At 51.4% G+C, this 24,423-nt stretch overlaps 2 protein-coding genes across 3 annotated transcripts; both read right to left on the minus strand.

Annotated features, from left to right (window-relative positions):
• Positions 1-1,841: 1,841 nt before the first annotated feature.
• On the minus strand, positions 1,842-10,891 carry Cd79a (CD79a molecule). Of its 2 annotated transcripts, none has more exons than XM_045134531.1 (5): positions 10,812-10,891; positions 6,867-7,049; positions 5,759-5,877; positions 2,178-2,246; positions 1,842-1,993 (listed from the first exon to the last, which is right to left on the minus strand). In XM_045134531.1, exons 1-5 carry the CDS (start codon positions 10,888-10,890, stop codon positions 1,880-1,882), a joined length of 564 nt encoding a protein of 187 aa, XP_044990466.1. In that variant the 5' UTR covers position 10,891; the 3' UTR covers positions 1,842-1,879. The 2 variants fall into 2 exon arrangements, with proteins under 2 accessions (XP_044990466.1, XP_044990465.1); XM_045134530.1 differs by having other exon boundaries at positions 6,756-7,049.
• Positions 10,892-15,549: 4,658 nt separating this feature from the next.
• Positions 15,550-22,056, minus strand: Rps19 (ribosomal protein S19). The gene is made up of 6 exons (XM_004670379.2): positions 21,970-22,056; positions 21,523-21,593; positions 20,827-20,927; positions 16,595-16,778; positions 16,075-16,129; positions 15,550-15,614 (listed from the first exon to the last, which is right to left on the minus strand). Exons 2-6 carry the CDS (start codon positions 21,591-21,593, stop codon positions 15,588-15,590), a joined length of 438 nt encoding a protein of 145 aa, XP_004670436.1. The 5' UTR covers positions 21,970-22,056; the 3' UTR covers positions 15,550-15,587.
• Positions 22,057-24,423: the final 2,367 nt, after the last annotated feature.

Below are 24,423 nucleotides of genomic sequence, written 5' to 3' on the forward strand. Positions count from 1 at the left end.
CCTTCCCTCTGTCCTTCTCTCGGACTCTGGGAATTCCTTGGGTCTCGCTCTGCAGTAGCAGACTAACCTTAATGACCTCTCTGTGTCCATCTCTCCCCATAGTCTTGGTGTCTTCCTTTTTTTTCTTTCTTTTCCTAAAATAGTTTATTTATTTATTTCAGAGAGAGATAGAAAGAAAGAGGCAGAGAGAGAGAGAGAATAGACACACCAGGGCTTCCAGCCACTGCGAATGAACTCCAGATGCGTGCGCCCCCTTGTGCATATGGTTTACATGGGTCCTGGGGAATTGAACCTGGGTACCTTGGCATTGCAGGCAAGCACCTTAACTGCTAGGCCCTCTCTCCAGGCCAGTTTTTTTTTTTTTTTTCTTTCTTTCTTCTTGGTGTTTCCAGGTAGGGTCTCGCTGTAGCCCAGGCTGACCTGGAATTTACTATGTAGTCTCAGGGTGGCCTTGAACGCATGGCGATCCTCCTACCTCTGTCTTCCAAGTGCTAGGATTAAAGGCGTGCACCATCACACCCATCTTGGTATTCTTTTTATTTTTGGGGGGTGGGGGGTTCTTGTTCTAGTTCAGGCTGACCTGGAATTTCACTCTGTATTCTTTGACTGGTCTCGCACTCACAGCCATCCTCACCTCTCTGCCCGGGATTAAAGGCGTGCATCACCACGCCCAGCTGTCTCAGTGTCTCATCACTCCTGGTGTGTCTCCACCATCCCTGGGAAATAATCCCCCTTGTTTGAGTTTAAACGTGCATGGAAAGGGTTGGAGAGATGGTTTAAGGTGCTTGCCTGTGAAGCCTAAGGATCCCGGTTCAAGGTTCGATTCCCCAGGACCCACGTAAGCCAGATGCACAAGGGGGCGCATGCATCGTGGAGGCATGCGTGTGGAGTTCGTCTGCAGTGGCTGCAGGCCCTGGTGTGCCCATTCTCTCTCCCTCTCTCTGCCTCTCCCTGTCTGTCTCTCTCAAATAAATAAAAATAAATAAATAATTGAATATGCAAAAAAATTAAATATGCATAGAAAAATTTGGTAGCCACACCCCTCTCCCTATTGTCCCCTTAGTCTAGGGACATGAGGAGGATAAAATGCTGTAAGAGTGGGCCTTTGGGCTGGAGAGATGGCTTAGCGGTTAAGCGCTTGCCTATGAAGCCTAAGGACCCCGGTTCGAGGCTCGGTTCCCCAGGTCCCACGTTAGCCAGATGCACAAGGGGGCGCACGCGTCTGGAGTTCGTTTGCAGAGGCTGGAAGCCCTGGCGCACCCATTCTCTCTCTCTCCCTCTATCTGTCTTTCTCTCTGTGTCTGTCGCTCTCAAATAAATAAATAAATAAATAAATTTAAAAAAAAAAAAGGCATGTGCCACCATGCCTGACTTAAGAGTGGGCCTTTCCCCAAAGAGACATCCTGTTTCTTGAGACTGACTGCCTGGTCCCAGGTCCCCAAGAGTAGGTAAAAAGAGACTCCTTGGGCCCAGAATCCTGGGTCTGAGAGAGGCACGGTGGGGGGTGAGTGGGGGGCCACTCCTTATGAGATCCATGACTCCTGCCAAGGTCTGCAGTCAGTAAGGATTTATTATCCGGGAGGAGGGGGTGACACTAACGAGCCAGGCTGCTATAATCAGCTCCCCGAGAGGCAGCGATTAAGGGCTCATTAACCGCTGGGGAGGGAGCCTGGGACGGGCAGCCGGGAGGACCGGGTTAGGTGGGAGAGGAGGGGGGGGGGCCGGAATAGGCCAGAGGGACGAACCCAGAGGAAAATGACTCGAGAACCTTCCAGGGCAAGCCGACAGGGCGGTGCTGGGGGGGGGGGGTGCCGGTTAAGGAGGGATGCTGGAGTTGGACACACAGCAGGGGAAGCAGCAGTGGGTGGTTTGGGGTACGTCATGGCTTCTCCAACTGGACATCCCCAACGTGGAGGCTGCCCACATCCTGGTAGGTGCCCTGGAGTCCCCGGGAGATGTCTTCATACATGGAGCAGTCGTCCAGGTTCAGACCCTTTTCGGGGGCGGGGTGGGGGGGAGCCGGGGGGATGCGCAGGGGGAAAAGACACAGAGTAGTGGACCTCAGTGCACTGATGATTGGGGTCTCTGCCCTGGCTCAGCCAATCCCAGGCTGGGAATGCCATGTAGACTCCCCCAGTGGAACTTACCTATGCACCCCAGCCCCGTCCTCTCCTCACCTCATAAAGATTTTCATCTTCATAATCATCGCGCATGTCCACCCCAAACTTCTCATGCTGCCAGCGCTTCTGCAAAGGGTGATGGGATTGAGGAGCCGCGGCGAACAGGGGACAGTGAATTATCTCTCTCCAGCCTTCCAGGGACATAATATGCCCAAGGCCACATTTGGGGATAATGGTAGGATTCTATTGTCTTCTTCTTTTTCTTTTTTTCAACTTTTAATATTTTTATTTATTTATTTATTTGATGAGGGAAAGAGGCAGAGAGAGAGAGAGAGAGAGAGAGAGAGAGAGAGAGAGAGCGCGCGCCAGGGCCTCCAGCCACTGCAAACGAACTTCAGACACACATGCACCCCTTGTGCATCTGGCTAACATGGGTCCTGGGGAATCAAACCTGGCTCCTTTGGCTTGGCAGGCAAACACTTGAACTGCTAAGCCATCCCTCCAGCCCTTTAACTTTTATTTAAAAATTTTTACCGGCACTCGGGAAGTAGAGATAGGAGGATCGCCTTGAGTTTGAGGCCACCCTGAGACTACACAGTGAATTCCAGATCAGTGTGGGCTACAATGACAGACCCTAAGTCAAAAAAAGGGGGGGAGCTGGACAGATGCACAAGGGGGTGCATATGTCTGGAGTTCGTTCACAGTGCTAAAAGCCCTGGCACACCCATTCTCTCTTTATCTGCCTATCTCTTTCTCTTTCTCTATCTCTCTCAAATAAATAAGTAAAGTATTTTTAGGACTAGAAAGATAGCTCAGCAGTTAAGGCGATTGCCTGCAAAGCCGGAGGATCCAGGTTCAATTCCCCAGGACCCACATAAGCCAGAAACACAAGGTGATACATGCATCTGGAGTTCATTTGCAGTGGCTAAAGGCCCTGGCGCACCCATTCTCTCTCCCTGCCTCCATCTCCCCCTCTCTCTCTCAAATAAAACAAAAATAAAATTAAAAAAAAAATTTTTTAAAAAGGTGGGACTAGAGAGATGGCTTAGCAGTTAAGGTGTTTGCCTATGATGCCTAAGGACCCAAGTTCAATTCCCCAGTACCCACGTAAGCCAGGTGTACAAGGGGGTACATGCATCTGGAGTTTGTTTACCAGTGTCTAGAAGCCCTGGTGTGCCCATTCTCTCTATCTGCCTTTCTTTCTCAAAATAAACAAATATAAATTAAAACGAAAATAATAAAATTGTTTATTTGCAAGAGAGACACTGTGAGAGCTGCAGGGCCTCTTGCCGCTGTAGACAAGCTCCTGCCCCATTCCTTCCATCTGGCTTTACATGGGTACAGAGGAATTGAACCCAAGCCATTCAGCTTTGCAAGCAAGCAGCTTAACCGCTGAGCCATTTCTCCAGCCCTACCTATTTATTTCTGGAGGGGGTGAAGACAGGGTATTACTATGTGGTCTTGAAACTCACTATGTAGACTTGGCTGGCCTCAAACTTGTGATCCTCCTGCCTCTGCATTTCAAGTGGACAGTGAGAGCTGGAGAGACTGCTCAGTGGTTAAGGTGCTTGCCTGCAAAGCCTAATGACCCAGGTTTGATTCCCCAGTATGCATGTAAAACTAGATGCACAAAGTGGCACATACATCTGGAGTTCCTTTATAGTGGCCGGAGGCCCTGATGCACCCATTCTCTCTGGCTCTCTTCTCTGTATCTCTCTGTATTTGCAAATAAATGTATATATGTTTTTTCTGGGCTGGAGAGATGGCTTGGCGGTTAAGGACTTCCCTGTGAAGCCTAAGGACCCCGGTTCAAGGCTCGGTTTCCCAGGACCCACATTAGCCAGATGCACAAGGGGGCGCACATGTCTGGAGTTCGTTTGCAGTGGCTGGAAGCCTTGGTGCACCCATTATCTCTCTATCTTCCTCTCTCTCTCTCTCTGTCACTCTCAAATAAATAAATAAAAATGAACAAAAACAATTAAATTTTTTTTTCTTTTTTCTTGTCTTTTTTCAAGGTAGGGTGTTGCTCTAGCCCAGGCTGACCTGGAATTCACTACGTAGTCTCAGGGTGGCCTCGAACTCACAGTGATCCTCCTACCTCTGCCTCTCAAGTGCTGGGATTAAAGGGCCACCACACCCGGCCCTTCTGGTGATTGCTTTCTATCGTCCTTTTGGTTTTCTTCTCCAAGGATGACAAAAAGATTAATTGTAAGCCTGGAGTGGTGGCACACACCCGTAACTCCAGGTTTCTACTCAGTGAGTTTCAGGCCAGCCTGGATTTATACAGGAAAATCTTGTCTCAACACCTGCCCCCTTCCCTATCCAAAGACCAGTAGTGGCACTGTGGCCTAAACAGAGACACTCCCCCAGGTTGCTCCAGGAGGACACGCGCCCTTCTTCCCTGGCTATTCTTGCCTGCAGGGGACTGCTCTTCTGGTTGGGGCAGGAGAGAAGCACTGTGCTGTGGGGACACAGGAGGAGAAGCATCGAGGACATCACTCCAGCCCAGTGCCACTTGAATCCTTTTTTTTTTTTTTTTTAAGTTTAGAGATACTTTATTAGATTAAGAGCGGGAAGCTGGGCTTGGTGGCGCACACCTTTGATCCCAGCCATGGGGAAGCAGAGGTAGGAGGATCGCCATAAGTTCGAGGCCACCCTGAGACTACATAGTGAATTCCAGGTCAGCCTGGGCTACAGCAAGACCCAACCTCAAAGGAAAAAAAAAAATGTTTCAGAGAAGTTTGAAGCCTGTGAGAAAGCATGAGGAGGTAAAGCCCCCCCCCCCTTTTTTTTCTGTTCTTTTGAAGCAGAGTCTCACTGTAGCCCAGGCTGACCTTGAATTCACTCTATAGCTCAGGCTGGCCTCAAACTCATGGTGATCCTCCTACCTCAGCAGCTCAAGGGCTGGCATTAAAGCTATGCACCAGCATGTTCAGCTTTAAAATCCTTTTGTGGGCTGCAGAGACACTTACCAGTTAAGTCGCTTGCCTGGGAAGCCTAAGGACCCAGGTTTAGTTCTCCAGGACCCACGTTAGCCAGATGCGCAAGGTGATGCATGCATCTGGAGTTCCTTTGCAGTGGCTGGAGGCCTTAGAGTACCAGTTCTTTCCTCCTCTTTCTCTCTCCCCCTCCCTCTTTGTCTCTCTCAAATAAATAAATAAATAAATAAAATTTTTTAGAGCCAGGTGTGGTGGCACACTCCTTTAATCCCAGCACTTGGGAGACAGAAGCAGGAGGGTCGCCGTGAGTTTGAGGACAGCCTGAGACTACAGGGTGATTTCCACAGCAGCCTGGACTACAGTGAGACTCTACCTCAACAAAAAAAAACAAAAAAACCTAAATGAATAAACTAAAATAAAAAGGTAAAATCCTTGTTTGCTTGTTTTTTCTTTCTTTTTCGAGTTAGGGTCTCATTCCTACCTCTGCCTCCCGAGTGCTGGATCAAAGGCGTGAGCCAGTCTGCCCAGCAAAACCCTTCTGTTGTACTGGTTCCTGTAACTTTCAGAGCCTTAGAAGTGTGTTGGCTCCTTCTCCCAGACTTGGCAGGGGGGAACCTCAGGTTTCACAGGGCCAGCTGGACACTGGGACTCACAGCCCAGGCGGTCACGGGATGACTTGAGGGTCCCCAGGGCACTCACCCTGAACAGCAGCAGTGTCCCAGGCACCACCGCACAGAAGAGCAGGATGATCCCCTCAGCTGTGATGATGCGGTTCTTGGTGCCCTCCCCCATGTCCAGGAAGGGTCTGGGGGGTGGCTCTGAAAAGAAAGGGCATTGCTCAACATCCTGGCGTATTACCCCCTCCATTCCCTCCACCCCCATTCCCCCAGCTCCACCTCCTGTATGGCCAAGAACCACCAAAACTCCCATCCTGGTGGGGCGTGGTGACGCACACGCCTTTAATCCCAGCACTCAGGAGGCAGAGGTAGGAGGATCGCTGTGAGTTCGAGGCCAGCCTGAGACTACATAGTGTATTCCAGGTCAGCCTGGGCTAGAGTGAGACTCTACCTCGGAAAAAAAAAAAAAAAAAAAAAAAGGGCTGGAGAGATGGCTTAGGGGTTAAGGCGTTTGCCTGCAAAGCCAAAGGATGCAGGTTTGCTACTCCAGGATCCACAAAATCCAGATGCACAAAGGGGTGCATGCATCTGGTGTTTGTTTGCAGCAGCTGGAGGCCCTGGCGTGCCCATTCTCTCTCTCTCTTTCTATATCTTTCTCTCTGTCAAATAAATAAATAAAATATATATATTAAAAAAAAAAAAAAACAACTAGCTCCCAGGGCTGGAGAGATAGCTTAGCGGTTAAAGCGCATGCCTGCGAAGCCTAAGAACCCCATTCCGATTCTCCAGGTCCCACCTAAGCCAGGTGCACGTGGTGGCGCATGCGTCTTGAGTTCCTTCGCAGCGGCAGAGGCCCTGGGGCGCCCATTCTCTCTGCACTCTCTAATAAATGAAATATTAAAAAAAAATAATAATAATAACAAAAAAGAACCCCACCCATCCTGCAGGTGAGAACCTTTAGTCTCTGTACTGCGGGTTCCAGGCCCAGGAAGCAGCGTCCCCACCTGATGGGCAAGGAAAGCATTGTCCCAGTTAGAGGAAGGGACTGGATGGGAGGGTTGGGGCTCCCTGCCACTCACCCCGCACGCGCAGATAGGTGCCGCAGGAGCGCATTACATTTTTTCCTTCTTGCACTTGGCATTGATACATGCCTCCATGGCTCATGTTCACGTTGGAGATGACCCACTCGCCCCTTCTGCCCAGGCCGTTGCCCAGTAACGTGGGAGGCCAAGCGTGCTTCCCCGGGATGACGAGCCACCACGTGACGTTCGGGTTGCTGGCATCGTGGGTACAGTTGAGGCGGACCTCAACCCCGGGTCTCACTGTCAACGACGGTGGGCCGCTGTGCACGGACAGGGCCTGGCACCCAGGGCCTGCGCAGTTGGAGAAGAGGCACAGGCGTGGGTCAGAGCTTGCCCATGGGCGGTGGTGCTGCAGGCTCTGGCCCTGGAGTCCCCAAGAGTTAGCGAGCGCTGCTGGCAGAGGAGGGAGGCCGCTTCTGTTAATAGTGGTGATGGGGGCTGTGAAGCCTAAGGACCCCGGTTCGAGGCTCGGTTCCCCAGGTCCCACGTTAGCCAGATGCACGAGGGGGCGCACGCGTCTGGAGTTCGTTTGCAGAGGCTGGAAGCCCTGGCGCGCCCATTCTCTCTCTCTCCCCCTCTATCTGTCTTTCTCTCTGTGTCTGTCGCTCTCAAATAAGTAAAAATTAAAAAAAAAAAAAATAGTGGTGATGGGCTGGGCGTGGTGCTACACACGCCTTTAATCCCAGCACTCGGGAGGCAGAGGTAGGAGGATCGCCGTGAGTTCGAGGCCACCCTGAGACTCCATAGTGAATTCCAGGTCAGCCTGGGCTAGAGTGAAACCCTATCTCGAAAGACCAAACCAGCCCCCACCCCCAAAAAATATAGTAGTGATGGGAAGTGACATCCTGGAGGAAGAGACTAGACACCCTGTGGACTCTCCTTCGTACTCCCTTTGGGGAGTCCCCCCCCCAACACACAGGGTCTCACTCTAGCTCAGGCTGACCTGGAATTCACTATGTAGACTCAGGGTGGCCTCCAACTGATCCACCTACCTCTGCCTCCTGAGTGCTGGGATTAAAGGCGTGTGCCACCACCACACCTGGCTTGTTTTCTTTTTTCTTTCTTTCTTTCCTTCCTTCCTTCCCTCTCTCTCTTTCTTTCTGTCTCATTCTAGCCCAGGCTGCACTGGAACTCTTTCTGTAGCCCTGGGCCGGCCTTAGACTCACTGCAATTCTCCTACCTGTGCCTCTGGAGTGCTGGCATTAAAGGCGTGTGCCACCATGCCTGGGCCCTTTCTGCTTTGACCCCAAAAGTCTGTGGCTTTTCTTTTATTTATTTATTTGCAAGCAGAGAGATAGAGAGAAAAGAGGAGACAGAGAGAATGGAAAAGCCAGGGCCTCCAGCCACTGCAAACGAACTCCAGACACATGCGCCCCCTTGTGCATCTGGCTTACATGGGTCCTGGGGAATCAAACCAAGGTCCTTTGGCTTCGCAGGCAAACGCCTTAACCGCTAAGCCATCTCTGTGGCAGTTATTTATTTATTTATTTATTTCATTTTATTTTTTGACCCTGGCTATCCTGCTGTCTAGACAAGATCCTTTCAGCTTGGGTGTAGGGAGCCAATGCAGATGCCATTACAAGATGGCGCTGGCTTCCTGCCAGTCTTGAGGTAAACAATTTCCTTATTTAGGCAGCGCCTTGGCGCCAACCTTGCTTGAGGTTGCGCATGCGCTTGACGCACCTTGTCCCGAGCCTATCCCGTGGCTCCTGTGGGCGGGTGAGCCTGTGGCAGCCAATTAGCAGGCGCCCCGTAGTATTCTGCCCTATAAAAGCAGCTACACTCCTGCGCCCCTCGCCCCTCGCCATCAACTTTCCTGTTAACCAAGAGGCTCTCCAATAAAGTGTGATCAAGAAGGATCTTCGTCTGGTGGTCATTCTTCTCCTGCTGGTCAGGGGGTTCGCAGCACTTGGGAATCACTCCTGCAGGCCTTCCCAGTAGACCCCCCCCCCCATTCCCTGCCCCAGGTCACATTTTACCTTGTGTAACCATCATGAAACCATAGAAACCTCCATTATATAGGGGGGCACCTGAGGCCTAGTGTGGGCAGAGGGTTTCCCAGCATTACCCTTGCTGTTAGAACAAGATCTGCAACCCAAAGCCCTAGCTCCTTGGGCCTGTGTGGGCCTGCCTTTGTTTTATGAGTCCCTGGATGTTCCTCATTCTTTGCAACTTGACTGTGCCATCTGCATCAGGGGGCTGGGTGCAGATTGAGACAAGGGTGGACTTATTCACTGCAGAGTTTTCTGGAAAGTCCCAGCTCTCATTCTCTCCAAGTCCACATGAGTGGTCCCTCTTCTGGAGGTAGCGGGAGGAGAGAGATCAGAACTGGGGATGTGAGGATGCTGGTGGCACACACCTTTAATCCCAGCACTCGGGAGGCAGAGGTAGGAGGATCTCTGTGAGTTCGAGGCCACCCTGAGACTACATAGTGAATTCCAGGTCAGCCTGGGCTACAGTGAGACTCTACCTAGAAAAACAAAACAAAAAACAAAACAAAAAAAAAGTCACATACATAACCTAAACAGGTATTTGTAATTACATAGGCCATAACAGTGTCAATTTCTGCTTTTGTCGATTTGCAAAATATAATTTTTTTGTATCTTTGCATGAGCAGGAGAACATGGTGGTCCTGGATTACTCTTGGCTCGTGATGCCTCTGTATTGGGATTGTCATGAACTCTTCCAGGGCTAAAGAGTAACGCCAGTGAGGAAAGTTGTTATTAATAATAGTGTTTCCAAAGTCAGGCGTGGTGGCGCACGCCTTTAATCCCAACACTCGGGAGACAGAGGTAGGAGGATCACCGTGAGTTCGAGGCCACGCTGAGACTACAAAGTGAATTCCAGGTCAGCCTGGGCTAGAGTGAAACCCTACCTTGAAAAACAAACAAACAATAATAATAGTGTTTCCAGCACTCAGGAGCAGAGGTAGGTGGGTCACAGTGAGTTCGAGGCCACCCTGAGAATACAGACTGTATTCCAGAACAGCCTGAGACCCTACCTTGAAAAAAAAAAAAAAGAGGAGGAAGAGGAGGTAGGGAAAGGCTCAAGCAACCTCATCATCACGGGTTTAACACTCAGACAGACAGGCAGAAGTCCAGCCCCTGGCTCCTAGTCACTTGGGCATGTGACCAACCTCTGGGAACTCCTCAGTCAATGTGGTCACTCTGGGATGGGGGAGGAGAGGAAGATATGCTGGGGCAAACCTGTCCTTCCCTGACAAGGGGTTGCTCACACCCCAGGTGACAGATTTAAAAGCAGAGAATGGAAAAAACTTTTTCTCCCCTCTGATGTTCATGGCCACCTCTGTGTCTCTGTCCCCTTCCTGCAGACTGTGGGGTTCAGTCAAGAATGACCTGCTAGTTCCTTATTTTGGCTCCTGGGGACAATGTGTGTGTTGGGGGTGGGTGGAGAATGTGCTCTTGATTGAGCTTCTTGTAACCTAACCTGGCTTAGCTTGGGCTAAACAGGATTTGTTCAGGAGCTTTCCCTCTTCAAATATATATATATTGTGTTCTAGCCCAGGCTGACCTGGAATTCACTATGTAGTCTCAGGGTAGCCTTGAACTCACAGTGATCCTCCTACCTCTGCCTCCCGATTGCTGGCATTAAAGGCATGCGCCACCACGCCCGCCTGGCTTTCCTTTCTTCTTAAGACAGAGTTGGCTCACCAAATTGCCCAGGGTGGGGCTGGAGAGATGGCTTAGCCATTAAGGTGTTTGCTCGCAAAGCCAAAGGATCCCAGTCAGCTCTCCAGGACCCACATAAGCCAGATGCACAAGGGGCCACATGCATCTGGAGTTTGTTTGCAGTGGCTAGAGGCCCTGACGTGCCCATTCCCTCTCTCTCTCTCTCTGCCTCTTTTTCTCAAATAAAGAAATAAAATATATATATATTTAAAATGTCCAGGCTGATCTAGAACACACTAGGTAGTGCAAGCAGGCCTCAAACTCAAGAACTTCCTGCCTTGGTCTCCGGAGTACTGGGGTTAGCGGAATCCATCCCCATGCCCGGCCTCCCCTCCCCTCCACGCTTGCCCTTGGACCACATTACCCAGACAGGCTTCAGACAGCCAGAGGAGGACACAGGCGGCAGCGGGCAGGGCTTGAAGGCCTCCGGGACCCCCAGGCATCTTCTCCCACTGGGTCGGTTGGTCTGGGTTGCCTCAGCTCTGGGGTGCCAGGTTCTACTGCAAACTCCGCCCCACTTCCTGCCTGGCCCTGGAGGAGATGGGCTCCACTGGCCCTCACTTTTTTTGGGGGGGCCCTTTGGGTGCCATATGTTTCAGGCCCAGAGTGCAGAGGAACCGCCTGCACACCTGCAGTTGGGGTGGCCACAATTCCCCAGAGGCGCAGGTGGGTGGGTGGGGAAAAGGCTGGTTCAAGGCCTGGCCGAGTCCTGGGAAAGCAGTTTGACAGACCCAAAGTTCTGGGTGTCTGCTGCACAGACCTTTAATCCCAGCACTCAGACAGGCAGAGGTAGGAGGATCATCATGAGTTCCAGGCCACCCTGAGACTACATGGTAAATTCCAAGGTCAGCCTGGGCTAGAGCAAACCCTACCCTGAAAAACAAAAAATTAAAAGTTTAAAAAAAAAATAGTTCTAGAGAGATGTTTTAGCGGTTAGGGCGTTTGCCTGCAAAGCCAAAGGATCACAGTTTGATTCTCAAGGACTCACATAAGCCAGATGCACAAGGGGGTGCACGCATCTGGAGTTCGTTTGCAGTGGCTGGAGGCCCTGGCACGCCCATTCATTCTCTCTTTCTCTCAAATATATTAAATAAATAAAAACTTGTATTCTTTAAAAATACTTTATGAGAAAGGCAGAGAGAGAGAGGGAGAGAGAGGAAGAGTGGACATTCTATGTCCTCTAGCCACTACAAATAAACTCCAGATGCATGTACCACGTTATGCATCTGGCTTACGTGAGTCCTGGGGACTAGAACCTACGTCCTTTGTCTTTGCAGGCAAGCACCTCAACAACTAAGCTATCTCTCCAGCCCTCTGTCTCTTTTACAAGGATTTTAAACTTTATTTAACTGAGAGAAAATGGGCACATCAGGGCCTTTTGCAAATGAACTCTAGACACATTTACCTCTTTGTGCATCTGGCTTTATGTGGGCCCTGGGAGAGTAGTGTGTGGTGGTGTACACTTTTACTTCTGCACTCTGAAGGCAGAGGTAGGAGGATCGTTGTGAGTTCAAGGCCACCCTGAGACTACATAGTGAATTTCAAGTCAGCCTGGGCGAGAGTGAGACCCTACCTTGAAAAAACAAACACACAAAACAATAACAAGACAGGAGTGGTGGCGAATGCCTTTAACCCCAGCACTTGGAGGCAGAGGGAAGAGGATGGCTGTTGAGTTTGAGGCCGTCATGAAAGTACATAGTGAGTTCTAGGTCAGCCTGGACTAGAGATCCTGCCTTAAAAAAAAAAAAAAAAAAAAAGTGCCCCAAACTAGGTGGGTGGGTGGGGTGTGGTTCACAGGATAAAGCACTTTCAAGAGGACTGGAGTTTGTCCCCCAGCACGCACCTGTCTGTGATCCCAGAGTGTGGGCCACCGAGGCGGGGATCCAGGGAGCAGGCTCCTCCGAGACCCTGCCCTGGCCGTTGTCACACAGCCCTGGTGGGCCTCTGGTCGCCGTCTTCCAGGTGGCCGGGATTACCACCACACCTGGCTGCTTCCCTCAGAGTGCTACTACTCACGCTTGGTGGTGAGTTTTCGTTACTGTGTAGCATGCCCGAGATATTTCATAAGTTAAAAATAGTAAGCCGGGCGTGGTGGCGCACGCCTTCAATCCCAACATTGGGAGGTAGAGGAAGGAGGATCGCAGTGAGTTTAAGACAGAAAACTACCACGTAGTGAATTCCCGATCAGCCTGGGCTCTAGAGTGAAACCAAGTGTTGGGATTAAAGGTGTGTGCCACCATGCCTGGTTTATTATTGTTGTTTTCTTGTTTGTTTGTTTTTCCGAGGTAGGGTATCACTTTAGCACTGATTGACCTAGAAGTCATTCTGTAGTCTCAGGGTGGCCTCAAACTAATGGCAATCCTCCCTCCTACCTCTGCCTCCGGAGTGAGTGGTGGGATTAAAGGCATGTGCCACCACGCCCGGCTTCCTAGCCAAACAAAAACAAGCCAAAGAACCCAGGTTCAATTCCGCAGGACCCAAATAAGCCAGATGCACAAAGTAGCGCATGTAGCTAGAGACTCTCCTGCTTTCAAATAAATAAAAACAAAACTTTAAAAAAAAAAAAAAAAAGAGGGGGTGTCCCAGGGCCTCTAGCCATTTGCAAACTCCAGACACATGGGCCACTTTTTTTTCTGGTTTTTTGAGGTAGGGTTTCACTTTAGCTCAGGCTGACCTGAAATTCTATGTAGTCTCAGGGTGGCCTTGAACTGCTGGTGGTCCTACCTTTGCCTCCTGAGTGCTGGGTTTAAAGTAGCGTGCCAACCCACCCAGATAGTTTGTTTTTCTGTATTTATTTGGTGGGAGGAGGAGGAAGGGAGAGTAAGGAAACACCAGGGCTTCTTGCTGCTGCAAAGGAACTCATTCATGCCCTTTGTCCATCGGGCTTTACGTGGATGCCAAGGAAGGAAAATTAATGGGACCATCATCAGCTTTGCAAACAAGGGCTTTTAATCACTGCACCATCTCTCCAACCCCTGTTTTTTTCCCCCCCTAAATTAATAATTTAAAAGAAGAGAAAGAGGGAATAGGTATGTCAGGACCTCTTGCCCCTGCAAACAAACTCTAGATGCATACCAGTCTGTGCATCTGGTTGATGTGGTAATAGGGAATCAAACCCAGGCCATTAGGCTTTCAACCAAGCATCTTCAACTGCTGAGCAATCTTTCCAGCTCCCTTCATTTTCCTTTTTCAAGGTAGAGTGTTCCTCTAGTCCAGGCGGGCCTGGAACTCACGTTGATCCTCCCACCTCTGCCTCCTGAGTACTGGTTAAAGGCATGCACCATGTCCAGCAACTCACTTAATATATTTTTTGTTTGCTTTGGTTTTCGAGGTAGGGTCGCACTGTACTCTAGGCTGACCTGGAATTCACTATGTAGTCTCAGGGTGGCCTCGAACTCACACTGATCCTATTTCTGCCACTTCTGAGTGTTGGGATTAGAGGCGTGCACTACCATGCAGGTCCCACTTTCCTTTTTAAGATAACCTGAGACCGGGCTGGAGAGATGGCTTAGCAGTTAAGCGCTTCCCTGTGAAGCCAAAGGATCCCAGTTCGAGGTTTGATTCCCCAGGACCCACGTTAGCCAGATGCACAAGGGGGCGCACGCGTCTGGAGTTTGTTTCAGTGGCTGGAAGCCCTGACGCGCCCGTTCTGCTTTTCTGTCACTCTCAAAAAATAACCTGAGATTCTGTAACAAAGCGGGGGCTGGAGGATGGCTCAGAGCCTAAAACACTTGCTGCACAACCGAGTACAGTACCCAAGTTCAGATCCCCAGACTCCGGTGAGAATACTTCTTCCTGGAAGCTCAAAGAGGGGGAGGAGCTGGAGATGGCTCAGCGGTTAAGGCACTTGCCCTATCTCTCTGCTCTATTTGCTTTCAAAGGCACTTGCTTGCAACACCAAAGGACCAAGGTTCAATTCCCCAGGTCCCACGTAAGCCAGATGCACAAGCGGGCACAAGTGTCTGGAGTTTGTTCGCAGTGGCATAGGCTCTGGTGTACCCATTCTCTGTCAAAAAAAAAAAAAAAAAGCAGCTGGTCGGTTTCTAGACCCTCGACCGCCCCCCAGTGGTTAAGATGTGAAGCTGGCTGTCTCACAGCAAGGCTGGGCCGCTAGTCCTATTCCCAGTGGGCAGAAGAAACTGGGGTCCCAGGCCCAAGCACACTGGCCGCTTTCCCATCTTGTCTGGATCAAAATGAGGGTTCTACCATCCCATCCCAGGGACCTCCGGTGTATCACCTACAATCTGTCACTGAAATATCTGCAGTGCCTGGTGTCCACTAGGGTTTAACAACCTCCCAATAGGGATGGGCCACCTCATTTCCCCATAGGCCTCCACACCTCACATTTGGAGGATGCCCGAGATGCAAGGCTGGCTGTCCGCAGGTGTCTAAAGGCTGACATGGCATGCCACCTTGCAGAAAGCACACAACAGGGTGTCCACCAGCAGAGCTGGCATTGTTTATAGGCACTGGGGACCAGACAGGACTGTGTTCTGTGTTCTCGTCACCTCCAGTACTCCCTTGACTTGCTGTTAGGAAGGGCGTAAAACCAATTCCTCAAGTGCTGGAGGGATAGCTTAGAGGTGAAGACACCATGCTTGCAGTGGCTACAGGCCCTGTTATTCCCATTCTAATAAACTCGCCAGGTGGGGTAGCATACACCTTGGATCCCAGCAACCAGAAGATTAGTTAATTCTGGGTCAGCCTGGGCTAGTGTGAGACCCTATGTCAAAAGTTAAAAGTAACTCCAATCTAAGGGACTGGAGAGATGGGCTAGCGGTTAAGGAGCTTGCCTTCAAAGCCTAAGTTTGATTCCCTACCACCCACAAAAAACCAGATGCACAAGATGTTGCATGTGTCTGGAGTTCGCATGCAGTGGCTGGAGGCCCTGGTGCACCCATCTTCTCTCACTCCATCTGGAGTTTTTGCCAAGGCAAGAGGACCTGGCCCACCAATATAACCCTTTTATAAGCAAAGTTGCTTTCTCTGGGAATTTTGTTGCAAACAGGATGGGTAAGGCGCACCCACCCAGGGATGGGCGACCACCAGTAAGGGAAGTGACCCTTCCTGTGCACAAGAGCCAATCAAGACCCAGACCAGGATTACGAATGAGGCAATTTATTGACCCAGCATCCTTGTTTTAATGTTTCTTGCTGGCAGCCGCCACCTGTGAGAAGAAAATGAAGATCAGTGTTAGGGGTCTGTCAGGGCACTTTGTAATGGCTACATACCAACCCCCTACTTAATTTTAGATACATAAGGGCATATGTGCGTGAAGGAAAGAAATCGTAGTCAATTTCCACCCACTGCCTTGAGGGAAGGCCAAAAGAACTGATGTTTGTGTGACAGACTCTGCTCTCCGGGCCAACCCCAAGAGGACGGATAGCCCCTTCTCTCTTGACTAAGTGGCTTAACTTCACTTCCAAGAGGGCAGAAAGGATATAAGCACCTCAGGCCAGAGCGGACACGGAGCCGCCTGCAGCGTCCCCGCCACCCCCACCTTTCCCAAGTTGTCCCCATCTGGTGCAAACAGATGCCCGAGCTTGAGCTGGCTGCATGCGCGAGGCGTGGGTCTGTGTCTGCGAAGGCCCGCTCACTGCACCCCAGGCCCAAGGCGCACACCTCACCTGTCCAGCGATTCTGTCCAGGTCTCTCTGTCCCTGAGGTGTCAGCTTGCGGCCCCTGCAAGTCAGAACCCCTGTGAGGACAGCTCCGCCCTCTCTGGGAGTCAGGAGGCCCTGGAAGGACAGCACCTGGCCTCGGGGCACCGTCAGCTGCATCCTAACCAGCTTGGGGGGGGGGTGTGCAGGAGCGGGAGCCCTCCTGGGAGCTGACGGGGTGTCGTTTGTGCAAGCATTAGATCAAAAGCCCCGAAAAATCAATTGGGAAAAGTTAACGAGCAGGCTAATGAAAGCAGACAGTCGCTAAATTACCTTCCTGGAGCCGGAGGAAGTCAGCCCCAGAGGTCGGGGCGAGGCCGCTCACGGCTCTTCTGCTCAAGCCCTCCCTGCCCGAGGAGCAGGGGCGCAGGCAGATGCAGGACATTTGGTAGCCACACTTTCATTTGTAGAAGGTGGCGCCTGACAACTTCACTATAGGTGACTGATGGGTGCGGAAGACCGGGCCTCCAGCCCCATCCCAGCTTACCCATCTTGGTCCTTTTCTACCATCTTCAGCCCTTCCAGGGCTTGGAGGACCCGACGGGCCACACTCTTGGAGCCTCGGCTGAAGTGGCTGGGCATGACTCCGTTCCTCTGCCGTCCTCCGTAGATCTTGGTCATGGAGCCGACCCCAGCACCGCCGCGGAGGTACAAGTGTCGCGCTGTGGAAGCTGCAGGGGAGAGAGGAGCTCATGGGGACAGAAGCCTCCCTCCCCTGACAGCCATGAAGGCAAGGCTGCTGCGAAATTGCAATCTCACCATTTTAGAGGGAAGGAAATGCTGTGCCCTTCCCTCAGCCTTCCTGTGGCCTAGAACACTTCTGACCACTATCTTCTCTGTGTGTGTGTGTGTGGGGGGCCCCACGATGGACGGGACCTGTGACTTATGTGTGTATTTTATCCCCACTCTAAGGACATGGGTTCTGGTCCCCAGCTTTAAAAAGGCCAGTGATGACCAGGCTGCCAAGGGTGCTGAACTGGGTGGAGCTGCCTTCCAGGTGTGCACCATGGTGGAGCCCTGGGAGCAACTGTCCCGCAGAGCAGGAAAACCCAGGCTTCCAGAGGCACTTACAGTGCCCAAGACATGCAGGTCTCCACCACTAGCAGTTGGGGAGCTAAGGCAGGAAGGCCCGATTCGATTCTTGGGGCCAGGACCATACAACAGTCTGGCCCTGCTCACTTGTGTCCCCAGAGCGCTGACCTGTGTTTGATTATCATTGTGCCTGTGCCAGGTCAAGACAATCACTTGGTCCAAGTCCCTTCCTCTGCCAGGGTGACAACAGACACGCTGCCTTGTCACACACTATCCCGTTGCATCAGCACCAGGTTGTGCTGAGCACAGGTCTGCTTTCCCCAGGGCAGGGGACCCACCCTGGCTCGCCCAGGAAAGCATCTCCGGCAAGCCCACTGCCAGCACTGCATGGCCCGAGCAGGAGCGAGAAGCGCAGTCTAAACTGAGTGGTCCAAGGGGAGGACCCCAAGAAGCCCGTCCGCCAGCTACGGGCCTGCTCCCAGCCCAAGCCCGTGCGCGTCATTCCTCTGAGAAAGGCCACATGTGTTTGGAAACACTGACCGCTTTATCACCTTCCCTAAGACCCAGACTTTGGGACCCTATTTCAAGGTGCAGCTCTCAGCATGGGGCCAGAACAGCTGCAGGTGTTCTGGCTGGGTGGAGGCAGTCATGCCACCTCCCAAATCACCAGCAGCAGCACCCTGATCTACTCAATCACTATAGAGAAGGAGAGAAGCCAGGGGTGGTGGCACACGCCTTTAATCCCAGCACTCGGGAGGCAGAGGCATGGGGGGTGTTTGAGGCCAGCCTGACACTACAAAGTGAATTCCAGGCCAGCCTGGGCTAGAGCAAAACTCTACCTTAAACAACCAAATATATAGAGAAAAATCTCCACTGTGCCCTGACACTTTTTCCCTGCAAAACTTCCAATGAAAATGTGCACTTTTGTCAGGCGTGGTGACACAGACGTATGAGAACCGCTGTGAGTTCCAGGCCAGCCTGAGCTAGAATGAGACCCTACCAGGGAAGGGGGGGGGGCGCAAACACACTGCCCGGCCCCACTCACTCCAGTAACAGTGGTGAGTGGCCCTGAACCTGCACAGCAGGCAGCAGAACCACCCTCCACTCTAGAAGCTGCACGATGCATCCAGTGTCCCCAAATTTAGAGGCCATTCCCAGCCAGGTGACTAACAGAACAGGCCCTTTAAGAAGCACCCAGAGCCCCAACAGGCCAACACCACCTCACAAAGGTCCCCTTAACTCCAAACTTCCCTTCTCCAGCAGCCTCCACTTCGGAAGCAAGCCCTTCTACTCATGCCTCACACCTTGGGACTCCCAGAGCCTGTCTGTATTTAGAGCAGCCCAGAAAGGCCTCTTTGCCAAACTATTCTCACACCAAGCCAGTGCAGTTCTTCGCTGCATTACAGCCTCCATCTCCAGGGGCAAACTGGCCAGCCCCACTGCCCACAGGAAAAACAGCAAATATAGCTCAGAACCCAGTTTAGGAAGAAGCCAGCCTGTTCCTGAAATAGGGCGCGTCACCCCTGCATCACATTTGACCTGCCTTTGCTGCTGTAGGGCTGTGCCAACAAGACACAGCGGCACCCACAGAAATGTCGACCCTCTTGGGTCTAGCTAGAATCCCTCACTCAAAGTGGCTGGAAAAAGGAGGTTCAGCAAAACACTTGTGGGGTTTGAGTGAGAACAGGAGAGGTGGAGGTTGCACACTGTGACGTCCAGAAAGCAGCGGCAATTACTGGGGTCTTTACTTGACTCTGCTTGAGACAAGGTCTCAGGATGGCCTGCAAATTCTGGCAATCCCTCTCCTCTGCCTCAGTCCCAGAATGCTGGCTTAAACACCACGGAGCACCAATTTGATTCCATTCCTTATTACACTCGAGAGGCAGAGGTAGGAGGACCGCTGTGAGTTAAAGGCCACCTTGAAATTCCTAGTGAATTCCAGGTCAACCTGGGATAGAGCAAGACTATTTCAAACAAAAAGCTACCAAGGCAGACATGGACGGTAAACCTTTAATCCTCCTACCAGTTGGGAGGCAGACTGTCTTTGAGGCCCTTCTGAGACTACATAGTGAATTCCAGATCAGCCAGGACTAGATAGAGTGAAACCCTACATCAGAAAAACAAGCAAACAAACAAAATGCAACCAAGAGCCAGGTGTGGCAGAGCACACCTTTAATCCCAGCACTAGGGAGGCAGAGGCGGGAGGATCACTGTGAGTTAAGACCCAGCTTAAGTCTACAAAGTGAGTAAGTGAATTCCAGGTCAGCTTGGGCGAGAGTGCGACCCTATCTTGAAAAACCAAAAAAGCAACCAAGAGAGAGAATGGGAGTCTCCTCCAGGTGGTAACAGGTGAGTATACCCTGGGACATACCCCAACCACCCTGGAAACTCTTGGGAGGTACACACACCCTTTCCTAGGGAAAAAGCCAGATTGCTTCCTGTAAATTTAAAATCCAAAAAAGTTCCCTCACCCCCCAAAAAGGCTGGGTGTGGCGGCGCATACCTTTAATCCCAGCATTCAGGAGGCAGAGGAAGGAAGAGTTTGAGGCCACCCTGAGACTTCGTAGTGAATTTCAGCCCGAGCTACAGTGAAACCCTACCTCAACAAAACAAAATAAAAATAAGTTAGTAAATCCAAAGATGTCTTGACCCACCAGCTGATGATCACTGCAGAGAACACCCCAAGGACCAGTGAGCCGGTACCCCTTCAGAGCCCACGTTTCTGTAATGTGGTGGTGAGTAGTGGACATGCTACCTACTCTACCTTCTTTCTGGGCCTGAGATGTCACAGGCAGTGAACCACAGAAGGACCTGAGCCTCGAAGAAAGCATGACCCGAGGGACATTTGCCACACAAGCACAACACATCTTATTCAGTGCTGCACCTCGGTCACTCTTGATACTGGCCAGGGAGAAGTCCCTCAGGTAAGCCCTGCATGAAGGCTGCCTCCCAAGTACAACCAGCAGACTCTACCTTCGAGACTTAAGCCCAGACAGGGGGCAGCTCACAACCTTCAAACACCCAGCCAGCCACTGATGAAATTATGACCTGAAGAGCAAGAAAGACCAGCGTGGCTGCCACAACTTCACTTAAGACAAAGAGCAGTGTGTCCAACCAGCCCCCAACCGTTTCATAGCCATGTGGTCCTACAGGGGAGGGCAGCATGGTGAGGCTGAACAAAACCAATACACTGGACTTTCCTGACTCTCACTCTACCCACTTTTAATGTTACTAAACTCCCCCTAATGGGCACTGGCAATCCTCAGTACAGCTACAAGGACGAGAAAACACAGGCATTTCTTGCCTGAGGTCAGAGTCAAGCACAGAACTGAACTCAAGAACTCCAAGAACAGAAGTGGTGCTGCCTCTGTAAAGCTAAGTACCTTTAAGAAAAATGTGAAAGTTCAAAGTCAGCTGTTAAAAGTGGCGCATGCCTTTAATCCCAGCATTTGAGGCCAGCCTGGGAGGACATAGTGAATTCCATTGTCAGCCCGAGCTAGAGCAAAACCCTACCTTGACACAAACAAACAAAAAGAAAGTCTCACCAAACTCAGCATGTGGTGTCAAAGAGCTCTCCTACTGCAACCTTAGAATAAAGTTAAAATAAAATGAAACAACGGGGAGGGGCCGGATGATTGGGTTTGTCTACCTTTCCCTCTCCCAGCCAAGGACCCCCCAGTTCCTCACCAGCTCGTGTGTAGAACCAGTTCTCATCGTAGGGAGCAAGCTCTTTATGTTTGGCCAGCTTCACTGTGTCCACCCAATCGGGAACTTTCAGCTTCCCGGACCTAGGATAGAGACAGTGATGGGGGCGGGGGAAAGGCCATGTATCGGATTTCTTAAAACACTTTCCCCTCGGGCTTAGCGGTTACAGCGTTTGCCTGAAAAGCCAAAGGAGCCAGGTTCGATTGCCCAGGACCCACGTTAGCCAGTTGCACAAGGGGGCGCATGTGTCTGGAGTTATCTGCAGTGCTTGGAGGCCCTGGCGCTCCCATTCTCTCACTCTTTCTCTGTCAAATAAATTAACAACAACAAAAACACCTTCCCCTCAGTACAAACGGGGGAAATTAAATAGGCTAAAAACAAAATGCACACACGGCCACTGAACCCCAAACTTGTCTCCCAGGCAGAGCATCCTGGGTGGAGGGAGGGTATCTTGTGCCACCCCAAGGTTCAAGCCATGATGATCACCATTACTTAAAATCACTTTAACATTTACAAAGGGAGAAAAAGGCCGAATATGGGCGCACCAGGGCCTCCTAACACCGCACAAATTCCAGATGCATGGGCCACCTTGTGCATCTGGCCCTTACGGGTGAGGCTTTGCAAGCACGCGCCTTTCACGGCCGACCCATCCCTCCAGCACCCGAGCCCGGCACTCACTTCTTGAGGAAGGCTGCCAGAGCTCTGACGAACTCCTGCTGGTTTACGTCTTTTACGGTAACTCCAGGCATCTGCGGGACGGGAGCAAGGATGTCAACACGAGGTCGGGGTCAGCTCCGAGCCGTCCTCCCCCAAAGCCCAACATCGACTCCAGCCCGGCCCGGCCCGGAGACGACGCTGGAGGTCCCCGCCATGCCGGGCGTCTCCCTCCCCGACGCATCATCACTGCTGCGGCCGCCACGGTACCCGGGGACCACGTCCACCCGGCATGTCCGGGGCCTGCCGCTCGCACGTGGCCCGAGGCTCCGGCGGAGGATGCAGCGGCCTCGCCCGGGACCGGGGGGGAAAGATGTGCTTCCCGCGGACGGCGAGACGCGCGCGCAGGACCACGCTGACTCCCCTCCGACCACCCGTAAGTCACGCTCCTCGCCGGAGCGGCTCGCTTACCGTGCGGCCTCCGCGCTGCCAGCCAGGGGAAAGGGAAGCACGGGGTTTCCCGGGCGCACAAGTCGGGCGTCGAGTCTCGCGAGAATTGCGAAGGCTCGCGAGAACGACCTAGCGCAGGCGGCCCCGCCCCTGTGAGGGCGAAGGGAGCTTCGTTTCCGTCTTCTCCTGGACGGTAGGGTAACGGGAGGAAGGGAGCGCTTCCTCCTCCCTCTTCTTCCTGGAGGTAGAACTGAGGGAGCCTGTGGCTTCGTTGGAGTCACGCGTGGCGGGCTGGCGGGAACGACGAGGAACGCTGTATGGGCGGAACTACTGGGAAGATGGAGTGGGCATCCGCCAGGACACGGAACCCTTTTTCCGACGGGAAGTGTGTTTTCGTTTTCCAAGCCGGAAGTGGGAGTGTTTAAGGGCGGAACTGATACGGGAAACTTCAAAGGAGGGCAAGAAAGACTTAAATGCAACCGTATCCTGTACTGCAGCAGTCCTGGGGGACGGTAGTGACCGGAAGGTCCACCTCTCTGAGGGCGGAAGTTGCTTCGGTACTTCCGGGGCTGTCGGAGGGGGGGATGAGGCGTGGGAGGCAGGGAAGGGAATAGGGAGCAGGTGGTAGAGGCGGGACCTTTGGAGAAGTTAGTTGGGGTAGGACTTTGCTACTGCTGCTGCTAGCTTTGATTGTTCTGGTTACTTTTTTTTTAAAACTGTATTTTTATTTATTTGAAAAAGAGAGAATGGGCACACCAGGGCCTCCAGCCATTGCAAACAAACTCCAGACGCGTACGCCCCCTTGTGCACCTGGTTTACGTGGGTCCTGGGGACTCGAACCTGGGTCTTTCGGCTTCCAGGCAAGTGACTTAAACCGCTTGTCAAGCCATCCCTCCAGCCTTTGGTTGTCCTGAAACTTGTGGTCCCGTGGAGTAGACTAAATGTTGGAATTGCAGAACTGTGGCCAGGTCACCCGCCCACCCCCACTACGGAATGTTAGGGAGAGAGGTGTGGAGGAGAGGAGTTACAATCATTTAACTATTTTATGTGGCTGTGGGTTACAAAAAAAGAGGGCTGGAGAGACGGCTTAGTGGTTAAAGCACTTGCCTGCAAAGCCAAAGGACTTAGGTTCGATTTCCTAGTACCCCTGTAAGCCAGACGCTCAAGGTGGCTCACGTGTCTGCAGTTCCTTTGCAGTGGTCAGAGGCTCTGGTGTGCCCATTCTCTCTCTCTGCCTCTTTTTTCTCTCCCAAATAATAAAAAAGGGCTCACCAAGGTCTCTTCCCATTGCAAACCAACTCCCAAGGCATGCACCACATTGTGCATCTGGTTTTACAAGGGTTTTGGAGAATCGAACCAGTCCATTAGGCTTTGCAAGCAAGTGCCTGTAGCCAGCTGAGCCATCTCTCCAGCCCAGTTGTGGATTTATGTATTTATCTATTTTCGAAGTAGTGATTCTTTTTTTTTTTTTTTTTTTTTGGTTTTTGGAAGTAGAGTCTGGCTCTAGCCCAGGCTGACCTGGAATTCACTATGTAGTCTCAGGGTGGCCTCGAACTCACTGCGGTATCCTCCTACCTCTGCTTCCCAAGTGCTGGATTAAAGGCGTATGCCACCACGTCCAGTGGGTAGGGATTCTTAAATATTTATTTATTTGCAAGCAGAGTGATAGAGAATGAGAATGGTGTGCCAGGGCCTCTAGCTGCTGCAAACGAACTCCAGATGCTTGCACCATATTGAATCATTGAATCTGGCTTTATGTGGATACTGGAAAACTGAACCCAAATTGTTAGGCTCTGCAAGGAAATGTCTTAACAGCTGAGCCATCTGTCCACTCCAGCCCAGTTTTGTGTGTGCATGTGTTTCTGATTTTTTGAGGTAGGGTCTCACTCTAGCCCTTGCTGGCCTGGAATTCACTGCTTGAACTTAACAGCAATCCTCCTACCTCAGCCTTCTGAGATTGGGATTAAAGGTGTGTGCCAGGGCTGGAGAGATGGCTTAGTGGTTAAGGTGCTTGCCTGCAAAGCCAAAAGACCCAGGTTTGATTTCCCAGAACCCACATAAGCCAGATGCACAAAATGGCACATGCATCTGGAGTTCATTTGCAGCTGCTGGAGCCCCTGGCATGCCATTTCCTCTCTATCTCCCTTTCTGCCTCTTTCTCTCTTTCAAATAAATAAATAAATAAATAAAGTATATATACTTTAAAAAGAAGGTGTGTGCCACCACGCCTTGCTTTTCCATTTGTAGGTCTTTAAAAATATATATTTGATTGAGATGGGGAGGGGATATGATGGAGAATGGAATTTCAAAGGGGAAAGTGTGGGGAGGAAGGTTATTAACATGGGATATTTTTTATGGTCATGAAAAATATTAATAAAAATTGAGAAAAAAAACTAGAAAAAAAAATATATACGAGGGGCTGGAGAGATGGCTTAGTGGTTAAGGCATTTGCCTGCAAGGCCAAAAGATCCCAGT

This window comes from Jaculus jaculus, chromosome 14 (genome assembly GCF_020740685.1).
Source record: "Jaculus jaculus isolate mJacJac1 chromosome 14, mJacJac1.mat.Y.cur, whole genome shotgun sequence".
Classification (NCBI taxonomy): Eukaryota; Metazoa; Chordata; class Mammalia; order Rodentia; family Dipodidae; genus Jaculus; species Jaculus jaculus.